The sequence below is a fragment of the Scardinius erythrophthalmus genome (assembly GCF_964197995.2).
Source record: "Scardinius erythrophthalmus genome assembly, chromosome: 10".
Lineage (NCBI taxonomy): Eukaryota > Metazoa > Chordata > Actinopteri > Cypriniformes > Leuciscidae > Scardinius > Scardinius erythrophthalmus.
The window spans coordinates 11108569-11126483 of NC_138230.1; the positions used below are offsets into that span (position 1 = coordinate 11108569).

General features: G+C 39.0%; 1 protein-coding gene across 3 annotated transcripts in view; it reads left to right on the forward strand.

Moving 5' to 3' along the window:
• The window catches only part of col22a1 (collagen, type XXII, alpha 1), a 52907-nt gene extending 36919 nt beyond the window's left edge, over positions 1-15988 (forward strand). For all 3 annotated transcript variants that reach the window (XM_081377012.1, XM_081377011.1, XM_081377013.1), the window contains 34 exons: positions 641-682; positions 874-906; positions 1153-1206; positions 2433-2486; positions 2652-2705; positions 2785-2838; positions 3042-3095; positions 4774-4878; positions 5565-5609; positions 6398-6475; positions 6884-6919; positions 7009-7062; positions 8947-8991; positions 9127-9156; positions 9739-9852; positions 10020-10073; positions 10743-10796; positions 10918-10971; positions 11057-11110; positions 11214-11267; positions 11898-11951; positions 12064-12117; positions 12278-12322; positions 12452-12505; positions 12624-12677; positions 12769-12822; positions 13090-13161; positions 13343-13378; positions 13461-13505; positions 13602-13781; positions 13868-13934; positions 14009-14191; positions 14276-14353; positions 14728-15988. In XM_081377012.1, the coding sequence (XP_081233138.1) occupies positions 641-682; positions 874-906; positions 1153-1206; positions 2433-2486; positions 2652-2705; positions 2785-2838; positions 3042-3095; positions 4774-4878; positions 5565-5609; positions 6398-6475; positions 6884-6919; positions 7009-7062; positions 8947-8991; positions 9127-9156; positions 9739-9852; positions 10020-10073; positions 10743-10796; positions 10918-10971; positions 11057-11110; positions 11214-11267; positions 11898-11951; positions 12064-12117; positions 12278-12322; positions 12452-12505; positions 12624-12677; positions 12769-12822; positions 13090-13161; positions 13343-13378; positions 13461-13505; positions 13602-13781; positions 13868-13934; positions 14009-14191; positions 14276-14353; positions 14728-14921 (2292 nt within the window). In that variant the 3' untranslated portion in view covers positions 14922-15988. The remainder of the gene's footprint in view (positions 1-640; positions 683-873; positions 907-1152; positions 1207-2432; positions 2487-2651; positions 2706-2784; positions 2839-3041; positions 3096-4773; positions 4879-5564; positions 5610-6397; positions 6476-6883; positions 6920-7008; positions 7063-8946; positions 8992-9126; positions 9157-9738; positions 9853-10019; positions 10074-10742; positions 10797-10917; positions 10972-11056; positions 11111-11213; positions 11268-11897; positions 11952-12063; positions 12118-12277; positions 12323-12451; positions 12506-12623; positions 12678-12768; positions 12823-13089; positions 13162-13342; positions 13379-13460; positions 13506-13601; positions 13782-13867; positions 13935-14008; positions 14192-14275; positions 14354-14727) is intronic.
• The last annotated feature ends 1927 nt before the right edge of the window (positions 15989-17915 follow it).

Here is a 17915-nt window from a genome sequence, read left to right on the forward strand (position 1 = left end):
GATGAAAAGACATTTTCAAATAAATGCTGCTATTTTGAACTTTGTATTCATCAAAGAATCCTAAGCAGCACGACTGTTTTCATCATTGATAATATTAAGAAATACTATCAAAGTTTCTTGAGCAGCAAATCATCATATTACAGTAGAATGATTTCTGAAGGATCATGTGACACTGAAGACTGGAGTAACGATGCTGAAAATTCAGCTTTGATCACAGGAATGAATTACTTTTTAAAATATATTCAAGTGGAAAACATGTTATTTTGAAATGTAATAATATTTCACAATTCTACTGTTTTTACTGTATTTTTTTTATCAAATAAAGGCAGCTTTAGTAAGCAGAAGAGACTTCTTTTTAAAAACATTAAAACAACTTTTGAATGGTAGTGTATTTAGTTAATTCATAGGTTTGATGACTTGAAATGTCAAAAAAAAAAAAAAATGATTAGGTGATTATACAAGTCACCTCTGGATAATGGCATTTGTGATATAAACACAACAGAGGAGTGTTTTTGAGCATGTGTTGCTGCAGGTTTCACACATGTCAGTGATGGTCTCCTGAGGGCATGAGGTTGTTAATGAGATCATTAACATGCTGACAGGATGAGGATATATCTGTGACTGTTTTTCATTCATACAGGGTGAGGTGGGCCCCAGGGGTCCGGCCGGGGTCCCAGGCAATGTGAGTACAGTTGATAATTAACATATAACTATATGAATATACGTTTACAGATGATATAAGTAATCATCTGATTTCTGATGTGTAATACTTCAGATGAATAAACGAGAATAGACTTCAAGTTTTTAGTATTTAATCATGTATTGATTCAGCTGATGAATGTGGCTCAGTATTTGTGTTTTTGTTTTCTGTAGGTGGCCAATGTGATTCCTGAACCTGGCGAACCGGTGAGTTATAGGTTTTGTCTTGATTTTGAGCATATTATTTTGTTAATAGATATATTGAGTATATCTATTAATAAACTTATTTAAGTGTGTTTGTGCTGTCTGTCTTTACACCGAATGATATTTTGATATATTTTAATTGATGCAGTCATTTTTAAGTTAAAATACTTTTCTGGGGCCACTGTATCATATAATAAACCACATATTTTGCCTGTTTTTCATTCACATTTTAAATTTCCTGATCTTAAGGGCAAGCCGGGAGAGAAGGGAGAGAAAGGAGATCAAGGAAAACCAGGCGAGACGGTGAGTTTTCCAACACTTCCGGAATAATCTTAAATGTAATGAAGTATCTTTTCCGGGTTGTAGGAATCATCTCACGAGGGCAGTAGAGAGTCAGGTTTGGTTGTACTAGTCTCTTGTGCGTCTGAATATGATTTCATTTACAGAATCCCTTTACTGTGACTAGTGCATTCATAATGCAGACATAATAAAGTCTGCTGTCAGTTTGAGGAATCATGAGGCAAATATACTTGAAAAAGAACAGCTAAATATGTGCATTCCATTTCCGAGAACAGCCACCTGAAGTGTGTTGACGATAGATATTAAGGGATTCAACGTTGCATAAAGGAATATTAATAAACATGAAGGTCAGGGGCGTTGCATCCCATCAGCTGATATCATGTACCTCTGTGTGCTCACGTTAAAACCACCATTCTGCTACAGGACACCATTTGCTGTAGTTTTAGCACCTGATAATATTTCAAAACAGGTGAAGGTGCCTTTTTGCCCCGAGCTATTAATAAAGCAGATCCTGGGCATCTATTCACAGATCAGTGCTGTTGACATTTACTGTAGCTGTTTAAAAGTTGTTGTTTTTTTGTTAAATTGTTGACATTTCCGTTTTGACATCTCCTAGATGAGCTTTTCTGCATACTCAATCTCTTGACTAATTAATATTAAAATATCAAATAGAGAAAATAAGCAAATAAAGTCTAAAAGGCTGAACAACTCAAGCACATCTTTACAGGACATCAGTTTATAAATATCAAAGTGAAAGTTGAATATAATTAGGTCACATAACCATATATATATATAAATCATATTTCTGTAGCTGAACTCATGAAAGCTCTCTCCGTCATGCTCTCATCTAATAAAATAGTCCAGACAGCAAGCGGTGCATCATTTACAGAAACACAGACAAGCTTGTTACGATGATGTATCTGCTCTCACCTGAATGTATTAGTGTGAAATGAGAAATCTCTGTTGAATTACTGCAGTTCTCACCAGTCAGGCCAAATGCAGTCATTTCTGTCAGAGAAAGTGTCCTGACGTCATCTTAAAAGAGAGCCAGGTTTCAATTCTGGAGTGCAGGGTAAACTTTATGAGATTTCAAAGTCACCGTGGCTGGATAAACTAAAAGTATATTAACACATTCACATTCAATTACACATTACACACTTTGAGGATATTATGGCTTAAATTCAGACTCAGATGAATCTGATAACCTTCACAATCTCTAATATCCCCAGGGTCAAAGAGGACTTCCTGGAGAGCAGGGATTCAGAGGGCATTCGGGACCTGCGGTAAACCTTTATGAAGCATCTGAGCTGCTTTCATTCACATCAGACAAACTACAGAATATGATGATAATTGTTCATCCTTAACCTTCATACTCCAGTCATACCTGTGAAAATGTCAGTGATTTTTAGAGAAATGGAGATGTTTCTTTCTCCTGTTGGTGTGAACAGGGCCCTAAGGGTGACGCTGGTGATAAAGGAGAATCAGGGAGAAACGGAGACCCAGTGAGTTTGTCTTCTTCTCACACATGATGTATTGTTTGTTTCCTGAACTTTTCACTGTCACACTTTTCACTTTCTTTAGGGTCCGCCGGGATTGATGGGCCCTCAGGGGCTCCGAGGGCTGCCAGGCAATGTGGTGCGTTCTTAAATAAATTCTTGCCTTTTTTGACATCCAAAATACAAGATCCATTTTAGGAAACGTACAATTTGAGTCAAATGTTTAAATGCATATGGTGTCATATAAGCAGGTTATCATTTTTCTGGTAGTGATCTCATTAACAAATACGTTTTAAAATGTAACTTTTGCAAGGGTAGACATCTTGTCTGTGTATTTTTCAGGGTATTCCAGGCAGCATCGGTCCACCTGGTATCGCTGGACAGAGAGGAGAGAAGGTACAGAAATTAAATATTCAACTAATAAAAATTATATATATATATGTGTATATATACACTGATGAGCCAAATCATTATGACCAGTCACAGGTGAAGCGAATTTTATTGGTCATCTCCTAACAAGGCCATATATTAAGGTCTGGGTAGATTAGATGCAAAGCAAACCCTCAGTTCTCGTAATCAGTGTGTTGGATGCAGGAGAAATGGACTGGAATAAAGATCTGAGTGAGTTTGACAAGGACATCTCTGAAACGGCAAGGCTTGTGTGTCGCTCCCGGTCAGCAGTGCTGAGAATATACCAACAGTGATCTGAGGAGGAACAAACCCCACAAACCGGTGACGGTGTTGGACGCCCACGGCTCATCGATGCACAAGAGCAATGAAGGCTATCCCGTCTGGTCCGAGCCAGCAGAAGGTCTACTGTGGCACAAGTCACACAAAATTTGGGGTGTTTTCACACCCGTAGATCGTTTGTTTTGTTCCGAAACAGAGACTTAATTTGTTACAATGCTGCATTTTCTTCTTAGTTCAGTACGCAAGTCACATGCGCGTACAACTGTCCTCTTATGAGTCAGAGTTTCCTCTGCGTCATCCATCAAGATGATTGACAAGCTTATTGTGGCTTTAGACACATGCAAAAACACTAGAAAAATGTTAGAATGCAGCTAGAGCAGGAATCAAGGCTTCATGAAACAGCATTCTCGCACAGAGAAGCGCAATTACACATTAAGATGAAGATGTGCTCACTCACAGAATCAAACACTACTGCTGTTTATATAGCACATATCCCGTTATGAATTATAATACCATTTGGTTCAAGTCGGATTGCTTTCACATCTCAAGCGGACCGCCCCAGAGTACAGGCGATCTCAGAGCGATTGTTTTGGTGTGGATCCCAGCGCGATTGCCGTGTTCACATATGCCTAAACGAACCGAAGGGGGAAAACACACCAGGTTTCGAAACAAACGCTCATATGTGAAAGCAATGATGGTTATGGAAGGAATGCATCATAACACACTGTGCATTACACTATGCTGCGTTTGAGGCTGAGTGGCCACAGACCGATCAGAGTGCCTTCCATGACCCCTGTCTACTGTCGAAAACGCTGGACCTTGTAGGGTTGGAAGAAGGTCATCTGAGTCCTGTTTTCTTTTACGCCACATGCACGGTTGCGTACGTGTGCGGCGATGACCTGTGGAAGTGATGCACTGTGGGACGAAAGAGTGTAATGCTCTGATCAGTGTTCTGCTGGGTCCGACCATTCATGTGGACACATGCCACCCATCTAAACACTGTTGCAGACCAGGTACACCCCTTCATGACAATAGTGTTCCCTGGTGGAACTGGCCTCTTTCAGCGGGATAATAAACCCTGCCACACTGCACACATTGTTCAGAAATGGTTTAGGGAACATGATGAAGGGTTCAAGGTGTTGCTCTGGCCTCCAAATTCCCCAGATCTCAATCCAATTGAACATCTCATGGATGCCTTGGTGGGTCGACGCCGTTTTGGCAGTGCACCAACAGCGTACTAGACTGGTGGCCATAATGGATTATTGTATCAAGTTATTTATTATCATGAAACATAATTTACCCTGTCTGAATCAGATTTTTTTTATAAGGACATGTTTTCTCCAGATTTTTTTGTTTGTATTTATGGCTATTTATATGCCACCAGGGAGATGCAGGTAAAGATGGTCCTTCTGGACCCCCTGGTCCAAGCGGTGAGCCTGGTTTAAGAGGAGAAATCGGTTTGCCGGGAAAAGGCAAAGATGGAACAAAGGTAATGCATTCATTTTGTGATTCACAAGCTTGATAACATGAATTATATTTTTGTTACTGATGTGACTTTGTTAAAATTGCAAATGTTCTATGTGTATTCTCAAAAGTACTGACCAATTAGCTTTAGAAGAAAGGAGCATGCATTTTGTTTCATTCTTGTTTTAAGTTTTCCCGTCATGAGCGTGTAAAATTGCATTTAATAAGCTGTTTACATCTTGTGCTCTGGAGAATCTTAAAGTTGTTTACCCTAACTTTTTCCATTTATATTTGCTGATTGTGGTTAAAAGCACTGAAACGTGGAGAATAAAAGTACCACACATTAAACTAATGAGTCAATGAGACTGTGGCTGCAGGTGTTACAGGGGAACTGGGGTTGTTTTATAGTTACAGCTGCCTTATTTTTCCAGCTATACACACACGCACACAGTCTATCCAACAGAGATGCATGATTATTAACACGTGTGTGTAATAATCAAATGAATTAATTTGTATGCCGTATTATTGGCACCAAGCAAAATGGCATTATTGGGGATTTCTGTATGACTTTAAAAAACTTGGAATAAAATAACTCTTTATAAAAATAAACTAAATATGATTTTGTGAGAGGGAAAATGAAAGGACTAATAAAAGATTGAGAGAAATAGAGAAACTAGAAGCACAGTATTAATGTGCTTTCTGTAATTACAGGGTGATACAGGACCTCCGGGTCCAGCTGGACCTCCCGGACTGAAGGTAATGAGACTTCTATGTGTTTTTTTTTTCCTTGTTACAAGAAAGAAACAGACTTTATTTTCCCTTCCATCAGCATGAAATATATTTTTGGGCTTTTTTTTTATATCATGAGCAGGTGCGTGTTCCCCAGAGGCAAAAGCTGAATCACTTTTCATTGGCATTTCATTTATGTGATGGTTTTTACTGACAACCAGATAATGTTAGCAAAGAAGTTTTCCTGGGGAAAAAGTACCAGATATAAATTTTTCTACTGTACTGCTGTATCAATCAGCGCTTTACCAGTGCTAGACTTAATAAATGCAGGACATAAACTCTTGTTTAAATGTTTAGATTCAGTAAGATATTATATATAAGATAAGCTTTTAACCAGAAAAAATGCATTAAATTGATCAAAAGTTACAATAAAGACACTTATAGTATTACAAAAAATTTCTATTTCAAAGAAAATTCCATTTATTAAAGAATTCTGGAAAATGATTCCACAAAATTATTAACCAGCACAACTGTTTTCAACATTTATAATGATAATAAATGTTTCTTGAGCAGGAAATCAGCATATTAGAATGATTTCTGAAGGATCATGTGACACTGAAGACTTGAGTAATGATGCTGAAAATTCAGCTTTACTGTCACAGGGATAAATTACGATAGATAGATAGATAGATAGATAGATAGATAGATAGATAGATAGATAGATAGATAGATAGATAGATAGATAGATAGATAGATAGATAGATAGATAGATAGATAGATTCAGCCCTGTTTATCACTTTTTATTTGTGTTTTAGGGCTTGCCCGGCCCACAGGGAATGCAGGGAATGCCAGGAAACAGAGGACCACCAGGAGAGGGAACCACTGGACCCCAGGTACAGATACACACTCAGTCATGCTATCTGCTCATTCTTCCATTGCAATATCTAATCAAAATGCATTCATTTTCACATAAGCACCATTATTAGCAACACAAATAACTCCAAAAAACCATATGGCCAAAAAGTGACCTTTAAACTGACTTTAAAATTTGCCTTGGATTTGGAAAGGGGTTTAAAACCAGTGTAACTCTAAAAATGCATGTTTGTCCATGCATATTCCCTCTGTTTGCTGTAGTTTGAGCGAGCACGTATGCACATACAAGCACACACACTGTATGCACACAGTATAGAGAACATGGTTTTATTATGTGGAAGCTTATGTGATTTTCCATCTATTTCGGACCCAAACAGAGACAAATTTCTTTATGGTCATATCTGAGTGATATTCTGTGTCTTTCTCAGGGGCCTCCCGGACCTCCAGGGCCAACAGGGGCCGCGGTAAACAATCTCTTCATATTTATATCACTTTCAAATGAGACAGATGCTCACAGAACACCCTTAAGTGACGTGTCATGTTTGATATATAGGGTTTGAGAGGACCTCCAGGAGTGAGCGGACCACAGGGACCCGCTGGACATAATGTAAGATTCATTTTGATTTACTTGTACAGGGACAGTTCTGTTATTGTAGCACTATTAGCTAAAGGCTACATGTAAACTGTAGCCCCTGGGATCAGATGATTCATATGGCCATGGATACACCATGTTACATGTTTTATTTTGCATCAATACTTTTAAATGAGTTCTAAAAACCGCGCAGCACACAACCGAAGACGCTCTGTAATTTGCTACATGCTAATGATAGTTAGAAGCAGGTTGTATTTATAATTCAGTGAGATTTGATATTTAGATTTTAGAGAATTTTTTTGGGATAAAATAAACAAGATTTGCTATTAAACCTGGTCCATTTTTACAGACGTTAGAGTAAAGATCTACTTAAAGGGGCATTTCACCCATTTGAACATTGTTTTTTATTTAAAGTGGGTCATATATGTAGTCGAAATGTAAAAGAAATTTTGAATTTGGTGCCTTTGTGACCGAGAAAAGACAAAAAATAACTTCAGGACGCATTTGTATGAAAGACAACAACTCCCACAATGCACCACATTGCACAGCTCCGCAAGCCACTCCCACTAATCCAGAAAGCGCATATCTGCCTATAAGAGAAATCACTCTTCCGTCTACAAGGCTAGCTACTACCAGAGCTTGAAATTCATTTCACATTCACACAAAATGTCTAGTTAGTTGGCGAACTCATTAGTGCATTACTCCTCATTTGTATTTCTTTCGAAAAGGTGAATTATTGCATGGTACCTGGATGTTCAGTCAGAACATATGCGGTGCGAAATTAGGAAACTAGTTCACAACACAAACGTCCGTGTCCTCGTCTGATTCAGAGATTTCGTCCAGGAGAAATTGTCATCGTTGAAATTCTTTGCCGCAGACGGACTCTATCTCTGTGTTCGTAGCGGTTCGTAGCTGCATAGTGAGATCACCGGCGCCACCAGTCCGCCCTAACTCGAGCCAGTCCGGGCTCCTCGTCCGCGGCAGGCAGGTCTTCTGCCTCGGCTGCTCTTCGCTATAATGTGGCTTGTAAAGGTAGCCACAAACACCTGATTCAAGCATCCGACTTCCGAAATCCTCTTCCTCTAGTCTATATCATATTGAGCACTCTCCTCCGCTATTGTCATAACTGTACATCTGTCTCCACAGCGCCTGTTAGCTTAGCTTCAAACAAGATGGAGGATATTGCTTTCAGTTTCAGAGAGTAAAGTCCCACCCACTGATCTGTAATAGGTCTGTAGCGTGAGCGGGTCCCGCCCCCTGGGAGAGATGAGGAACGAGTGCTTGTAGTCTCAACAGAAATCCCCCCCTCTTACACTTCCTCCTACAATGACGCAAAATTACGATTTTTGCGTCATTGTAGGAGGAAGTGTAAGAGGTAAATAACAGATTTCTCCCGTATCAGGGGAAAATGAAAGAGTGTTGCACGACCATTCAATAGTATGACTGGGTTTCTAACAATGCAAAGCTTAATGCAAATGGGTGAAGTGTCCCTTTAAGTTAGTGGTTCAAGTTAGAATTGCAGATATTACTACTAATATTGCTTAAATTTAGAGTTACCATTTAACTGCTTAGCAACCTGGTTTCATTTTTTTAAATCCACGCAGAACACAGTCATTCAACATCTCAGATGGAGCATCTTTAGCTTCCATTAATCATATTGTATCTGTACAATGACAGTGAAGTGCTTTACTTTTCAATCCTGAATCGTGATGCAGAACTAAGCCCGCTTCACTGCTCTGCTGTGGATCTCGTTCAGTCTTCTTGGGGATTCAGTGTCAGTTTGTGACTAACACGGTTTGAATGTGTTTTCCTGTGGTGAGGATCATCAGCAGGAGTCATGCTCATGTACGTGTGTGTGTGTGTGTGTGTGTGTGTGTGTGTCTGTCTGTCTACCTGCAGGGTTTACCAGGAAGACCTGGAGAGAAGGGCTCAACTGGAGAACCAGTGAGTGATACCTGTTCATCATTTAAATGTGGAATCATCAAATCAGCGGACATTTAATATTCACCTTCTGTTGATGGATATATGCAGTTAAATACGTTTTTTTATTGAGTTTTGTTTTCCAAACCTCTTTTCCAGGGAAAAGCTGCGGACCTTTCTGATCTGAAGGTAACAGCCATCCATTCTTCCTTCCATCCTAAAATCCACCATTCTTCCATCCATCCATCCATCCATCCATCCATCCATCCATCCATCCATCCATCCTTCTATCCATATATCCATCCATCTGCCCTTCCATCCATCCATCCATCCATCCATCCATCCATCCATCCATCCATCCATCCATCCATCCATCTATCCACCCATCCATCCATCTATCCACCTATCCTTCCATTTGCCCATCCATCCATCCATCCATCCATCTATCCACCCATCCATCCGCTTATCCTTCCATTTGCCCATCCATCCATCCATCCATCCATCCATCCATCCATCCACCTATCCTTCTATCCATCCATGGTGGATAGAACATATTAAAGGACATGTTAAGCTCCATTATACCATTAAAGCTCTCTGTAATATGTGTAGTTGCATAATTTGGCATTCACTTTTATTGATCCAATAAGCAGTCTTCAAATTTGTAAACAGAAATAGTGTTGAAAACCCAGGATTTTGAGTTGATTGTGTTAGTTCTTGTTAAGTATTTCCATTCTTGTTAAGGTTGTAACTTTGCCTTTTTCTCTTTCTCAGGACATTTGTTCAGATTGTCCCCCTGGACCATCTGGACAACCAGGTACTCCAGGACCTCCTGGTGACAAAGGTCATACTGGACCACCCGGGAAAAACGGACAGGACGGATATGCGGTGAGGAATCATGATTTAGAAATCAACGTTTATTCTTTAAGCTTAATGGAACTGAAACATGACAGAAGTTTATTGAATGGAAACATAAACGTTTACCTCCATTTAAAACCTCAAATAATCGATTAATTTATGAGTCTTTATTGGGATTTAACTGGTGGCTTTTGCAGGGTCCTCCTGGACCAACAGGACCTGCAGGACCTCCTGGTGCTGATGGAACCAAGGTTAGAATGTAGACGATATATAGACAGTCAAACCAAAGTTCATTCAGATACCTTCAACATTTCTCACATTATCACAGTTTATTCGCTATAGCTTAGAAAATGGTAATAAAATATAACATTTACAGAGTTATCAATTCAGTTGATATTTCACTGGTTTTGGCCATCCTTCTGGTAGACTGTCTCACAAATGAATTGGGTTGAATAGCTGTCAGCTGTTAAATTTAACTACACAATTAGATAATACCAATTTAGCTCAACCAGTTACCAAGCAATGCTTAATTTTGTTCAGTCTGCGGTGTAAAAAGGTCGCATTACCAATCAAAGAAAAAAATAAAAGCAAAAGCGGGTCAGATGAAAGTGTCTAAATAAATGTTGGTCCCAAATTGGTATAAATTTTACTGGTAGTCCACTGTATGAAGAATGTTTGGGTATAATATGTCAAAGTTTACTTTTATTTTCTATCCTCACTTACATAAATGAACTATAGTGTCCTGCACCCACTTGTAAAAAAAATATAACAAATGATATCTGGTGTCTGAATAATTTTTGGTTTGACTGTACACATTACACATGCATATTCTTTAAGTCTACCTACCCTTGTATGGGTGAAATATACTTGTGTCAACTGGCAGCATTGCATCACTGGTGTTTGTTTCAAATAACTTGCAGGGGGTCAAAGGTGACAGAGGTCCTCCAGGAACACTTGGAGAGAAGGGTGAAAAGGTACTATCAAACTGCCATTTTCATCACAGTTAATATGTATTATATGTATATTCAGACTATTTGACATACCATTATTTATCCTTATGCCACATCTTTCTCTCATTGATTTGCATTTTCCCAGGGCAACTCAGGACCTCCTGGTTATCCTGGGGCTGCAGGAGCCATGGGTCAACCTGTGAGTCCTCTTTCATAAAAGAACAGTGTAGCTATACTAAAAAAAAAAACTTAAAAAAACACATACTTTTCTGCTGTATCTATAGGGTAATGATGGAAACCCTGGACCCGTTGGACCACCTGGACCTCCTGGAGAAAAGGCAAGGCTAATATGTTTTGTTCTGTGATTTGTTGGATGGATTGCAAGACTGGAATCCGTCTATGTCATTGATGATTGATAGTCATGAGAATGTGTTTTGCCAGGGTAAAGAAGGACTAAAGGGAATTCAGGGACCTCCAGGCCTGCCGGGTCTAATGGTGAGCGATTACATCTCTTTCATTGTTTTTAAAATGTCCTGACATTTTTTAGAGCACATACACTGACGTTCAAAAGTTTTTAGTTGGAAAGATTTGGTAAGAAGTCTCTTATGCTTAAGGCTGCATTTATTTGATCAAAAATACAGTAATATTATTATTACAATTTAAAATAACTGTGACATTTTAAAATATATTAAAATAGAAAATGTATTTCTGTGATCAGTGTCACATGATCCTTCAGAAATCATTCTAATGTGATGATTTGCTGCACAATAGACAATTCTTATTATTTTTAGTGTTGAAAACAGTTGTGCTGCTTTTTGTGGAAGCCATAATATATTTATATATATATATATATTTCCCAACATTCTTTTATAAATAGGAAGTTTAAAAGAACAGCATTTATTTGAAATGGAAATATTTTGTAACCTGTTTTTACTGTCATTTTTGATCAATTTAATGTGTCCTTGCTGAATAAAGGTATTAATTTCTTTAAAAATAGATTAATAAAAAAAATAGGTGAACCTAAACTTTTGAATGGGAGTGTAACTGTAAATCTAATAACTCCATGATGCTGTTTTTGTTTCCGGTGCCTACATACTGCCTGATACTACATATTCTGTGCTGAAGGGCATGATGGGTAAAAACGGAAAGGATGGCAGACCAGGAGAAACAGGAGAGCCGGTATGAGTCTGATGTTCTGTGTGCATACCAGCATCCTAGCCAAACTTAGTTCTATACAGCCAGAAACATGAAAAAAAAAAAAAAACATGATTATTTCCTTTTCTGCTTGTAGGGTAAACAGGGAGAGCCAGGAACACCAGGAAGAGACGGACTCAGAGGAATGCCTGTGAGTTATGATCAAAAACCTAATGAAGATTCTCTTATTCTGTATTACGGATGGATTTCTGAGGAAATCTGGACTATTTCACCTCACACAAATGTTACCAAATTATTATTATCTGCTACCTATAGGCTAAAATATCCACATTTATTTTTGTCTTTTCCAGGGTTTCAAAGGTCACAGAGGGGAACCAGGGCAGCCAGGTTCAAAGGTTAGTCAATGGCAATTGAAATGAATGCCCATAGATACATTCATATTCAAACTTCAGCACTAATATATGCTCCATAAATAATCCATAATTGTCATGGGTTCTGCTGACCTGTCGTATTGGTTACATTAGGGTGAAGATGGGATACAGGGTGTTCCTGGACGTGAGGGTCCACCTGGGAAAGATGTGAGTAAACACGCAATCCATGTTGTGCGGTCCATCTCTCTATGTCAGAGGTCACTGCAGACCTGACCGCTGTGAGCTGATGGTGTTGGCTTTTAATTGGTGTACTTGTGTTGCTCAGGGTAAAACCGGACCACCAGGGCTAGAGGGCATGAGAGGACCACGAGGAGAACCCGTGAGGATGCCTTTGATGAACCAATTAAATTGCAAAACAAAACTGCACCAGTGTGATTATTTTGTTGGGTCACTGTGTTTCGTCTTTTTAGGGTCAACCTGGAGAATCAGGACCAGCGGGCAAGCCCGGATCTCAGGGAAATCCTGTAAGTTTCTTATAGCATGTCAATATGGGCGGCCATGCTGTTTAATGAACTGAGATTTTGATTTACAACCACTTTTGGACCCGAAAACTGCCTCTCGCTGGTGTGCCTATTAAAGCATGGTTTTAAAGCATGGCAAGAATTTCAATGGGGCCGCATATTAAAATAGAACACAAAGCACAACATCTAAAACCCCTTAACTTTATTGAACTATATTATTATCAGCAATGTTTATTGTAAATTATCACTTGTAAATTATCACAATTTCAGGGTCAGCCAGGACACAAAGGTGAAGCAGGGAGCCCAGGGTTACCTGGATTCCCAGGTCCAAAAGGGCCATCGGTGAGTGATGTTGGTTTGGGACTGATGGGAATTTCATTTCTTGCATGTCTAAAAGTAAAGGTTTTATGCCATTTAAAACAAGCCTTGCAAATCTCTAGAAATGAACAGCAGTCAATCCTAAGTGGATATGAAGTGTTGTAGCCTGTCTGAACATGAGCAAACACTTGTGTTTTTCCCACAGGGTCCGTCTGGTCCAATTGGCCCAGAGGGAAAACAAGTGAGTGATGGTTCTTTACTTTTCATTAATATTATATGAACACTTTTTCATAATTTTTCAACTAACCATGTTTTTATCATAGGGCATGTTAGGAAAACCAGGAGACAGAGGACAGAAGGGAGAAAAGGTATCCATCCATCCATCCATCCATCCATCCATCCACATTTACCACTTCAAAATCATCAAATCACCACTTGTTTTACTTGGTTGCTTGTTTCTGCAGGGTGATAATGGAATAAAAGGAGACAAAGGACCCGTTGGAGATCCGGGTATTCCGGGTAACCCTGGGCCTCCCGGTAGGAAGGGTCACACAGGGATGATGGGCATGTCGGGACCCCCTGGGGAAGTGGGTCCTGCTGGGCCCCCTGGTTCTTCGGGACAGCCCGGACTCCCAGGTCTAAGAGTGAGTCTACAATAGTATTTTAAAAGAAAATGTGTGATGCTGATGATGTCGAAATGATGTCATGATATTTATTACGCGTTTTTAAGGGCGACACGCCATCACTGGAACAAATGCGACGGCTCATTCAAGAGGAACTTTCCAAACAGTTGGATGGTGAGATTCATTTGGCGAAAATGTATGTATAACTTTCTTTTTATATTTTCTAAACTTTCCATTGATTTTCACAGCAAAACTAGCTTACCTCATGGCTCAAATGCAACCCGCTCATATCAAGAGCACGGCTGGCCGTCCCGGTCCGCCTGGTTCTCCAGGTAAAGATGGACCTCCTGGCAGACAAGGTCTAACTGGAGAGCCTGGAATGCCTGGACAAAATGGAGCAGAAGGACCCAGAGGTCCAGTTGGTCCTAAAGGTACCACAAACTAACCACAGATTGTTACTTTGCTCGATTGATGTTTGAAGTTGAATCTTTTCAACCTACGCTGTTTTTTTTTAGGTGAACGAGGTTCAAAAGGTGAAAAGGGAGAAGATGGTGTTGGACAGAGAGGAGAGCCTGGTCCAGTTGGCCCCATTGGTAAGATCATTTGGTCATCAATGCTTAGATTTACATTGACTCAAATGATGTGTTTGGATGAATTTCATGAAAACTGTCAAGAAAATTTCCCAAATCCAACCGAAAAAATAAATAATATTTTTAATAATGGAAAGGAAGCCTGTTTTAGGACAAGATTGACATCAGTATCCCGACTTTAATGCAGAAAAAAATTATAATACTTTATGATTTTATGATTAATAATTATTTTAAACTATAAAATAGTAATTCATCATGGTAATATTTTTTGTATTGTCGAACCATTTTAGATTTAAAAAAAAAATTCTTTCCACATTTTTCTTTAGTGAAATCAATATTTTGGAGAGAAATGTGCTTAAATCATATTTGCACCACAGGTCCTGCAGGTATGCCAGGATATGGAAAAGATGGTCTTCCTGGAGCCGCAGGTGCTCAGGGAGAGCCTGGTAACCCTGGTCCTCACGGTCAGCCCGGACCTCCTGGACCGACAGGGCAGTGCGACCCCTCACAGTGTGCCTACTACGCCAGTTTGGCATCAAGACCTCACACCAAAAACGTCAAGGGCACTTAATACACCCCTCACTGTCCTGGGCTAACACCTATTTATGAACTTGGACATTCAATGAGCCAAGAATATGTTCTTTACCATCAGGAGAACTCCAGCGTCTGAAGGGTGTGTAAGTGTGTGTGTGTGTGTGTGTGTATGTAAATGTGTGTTTGTAATAGGCTTTTCACTTTGGTTAATGTCTTTAACCCTGAGTTAAGTCTACTTTTAGCCCTGGGTTAAGCAACATTTCACACTTATAGACCTTATGAAGCCCCGCCCCTTTTCAGCGCTGCGCTTGTGTTCTGTCTTCCGGTCTGTGTTTCCACAGCATGAAGGTAAGATCTCACTGAATTGTGAATGAACATTTTAAAATGTTCCCGGTCTACTGGCGTTTGTCATGACATCCGCCTCAAACATTACAATGCTCATGATAGCTTTAGTTAACTCTACAATAAGTAATTCCACTTCATCCTCTTCAACAGTGATGCCATCTGTAACAAAATATACAGTTACCGCAAAAACAGAAGTTCAAACACATGATGGCTGTGCGCTTGTTTCTCTGGCGCCCAAGGTCTATAGTTTTGAAAAAGTGTTAGCATTTAGCATTAGCGCTTCCAACTGTGGGTTGTGAAAGCTCTAGATTAACCCTAAAAGATGATTGTGATCATGGATATGGGTCATTTCTATAGTGAATATAAAAAGAAATGTGTCATTATGAACTCCACAATATTGAATCGCTTAGACATTTTGAAGCTGCGTTCTTTCAATGAATCAGTTGAACTGGTTCACAGATTGGTCAGAATTTATCGAGTCGTTCTGAATCGAAATGATTTTTAAAAATCCTTACCATTAATCACAAATCGCTTGAAAGGTCATGGAAAAGTCATTGAAGTTTTTTGCTCTGAAATCTTGTAAATGCCTTAAATATTAATGCTAACACTTCTGTGATTGTACGGTGTCTAAAACAGTTAAACGTAGAGACAGTATTACACTCGAATGCTAACCTAGTATAGTGTGAAACACATTAACCCAGGGTTAAAAATGCCTCTTGGTTAACAATTTAAAGTGTAAAAAGCCCACAAGCGTCCTGCCGGTCAGAGTTTAATTTTTAGGGGAGGGCGGGTGGGAAGTTTAGTAAGTTTTAGCTCAAGGTGATTTACTTCAAGTGAAGACTTTCAAGGCGTTTTCATGCAACAGGACGAGAAATCCTGTCACGACAGAAAGACATTTACTTACAGTACCAGACCGTGATGTCATAGTGACACAATCCTGCCCACACTCACGCCGTTTACTGAGGTCATGGAGTTGATGCATTGTTAGAGATATCGGTATTGGCTCAGGATGTGCTTATCAAGTCTGGGGAATTCTCTGCTTGAGGTTTATTGATGGAGCGCTCTGTTCCTCTGGGGAAAGACAGGAACGCTTTTGCACTCATCAATAGGAAATCTCAATGAGGATCATTAGAGGTCCTGGAGATGGAGGAGAAGTGCATTTCTGCTCTTTTTTTTTTTTGTCTACGTTTTGTAAGATATATCTCTTTGTAGCCGTGCATCAAGTGAATAACTTGCCTTTTTTCATTTTGGATCATTAAACTTGCGTTTGTGATGACTGAAAGGCAGCTGCTCAATTCAATGCATGTTTAGTTTAACACAGCTGGTTTGTCATTAAAACAATTGCCAAAAATACACACCATTGATGCCTCTTATAATGTCGTAATGTAGTAGTTTTGTAGTTTGGCGTAGCACTTTCCTTTTCAAATGGCATTGCTGTTGTCATTATGATAGTTCAGGAACACAAAGTCCTAGTTAGAAGTCCAGTGTGAGTGTGCACTAGCATCATTTGTGCCACTAAAGCGTTCAGATAAAGCCATTGAAAGAAGAGAGACTGCGTCAAAACGAACTCTCGTTAGCACACTAACAGTTACGAAAATATATATATTTTTTTTAGGAGATTGTGAGTTAGCTTGACTAAAACTGACATCCAAAAAATATTCAATTTTGACTTATTGCCTAAAGATCTGTTAATTTTTTTTTGCCTTGTTTTTGGTAAAATATTATATATATTATTTTAGATTTTTTTTTTAATCTATTCTTTTCCACCCACAGATATTCAGATTAAAAAAAGGAAGATGTTAGTTTTGTAAAGGAAAGGTTTTTTTTTTGGCTGCAAATACTCTAAGATATGTTTTTATTTTTTTTATTGTTCCTACAATTTCCTGACAGATATCACTGAAATGGGTGTCTCTGTGATGGGGGAGTGGTCTGTGCTTTTTCAGCCTATCAGAAAGTCTCGCTGCCTGTCAGTCATTTAGCATGTTCAGGTTGCCTTTCTTTGGGGGGCGGGGCTTTAGTGAGGTCACATGTTGAATTTAGCAAAATGGCTGAGGTAAGAATTAACTGAATTTGTTGACCGATTAATTATATTTTAAAGCAAAACCACATGATACCGTTCAATGCTCATTATAAATATCTTAGAAATTAGTATTATATACACAATAATAAGAAATCTTGTTCTTAATATCAAGTTTGTTTCTTTTTCCCCCTGCATTTCTTAATTGTTTGCCCAGCCTTGAAGAGTTGATGTTTTGGTGATGTATTTTCAATCGCGAGCTTATTACTGATGCAAATTTATGTAAATTCATGGTGCTTCTTTAGTGCAAGCCAAAGAAATACTCGCTATCAGCATTACCGTTATGTTCTCCTCCACTGTATTCAGATATAGTTGCTTTTTTGACTTTGTATCCTCCTGTTTGTTTGGCTTCTTCAAGCTGTTAACGACTGTATTTGTTTTTTCATACCAATTTGCATTAAATTATTCTAATGAGCTACAGGTGCAGGTGATGTAAAATAGTATAATTTATGCATGGTATAATCTACCTGTTTATACTGATTCACTGGTGCTATAATTAATCTTAATTAGTTTGATGTATGTGTATGTATGGAGGGGGAGCGTATGTGTTAATAAAGAGTGGAACAAGTCCATTTTATAGGATTGGGCTGTTATTGTGGGGGAAAAACT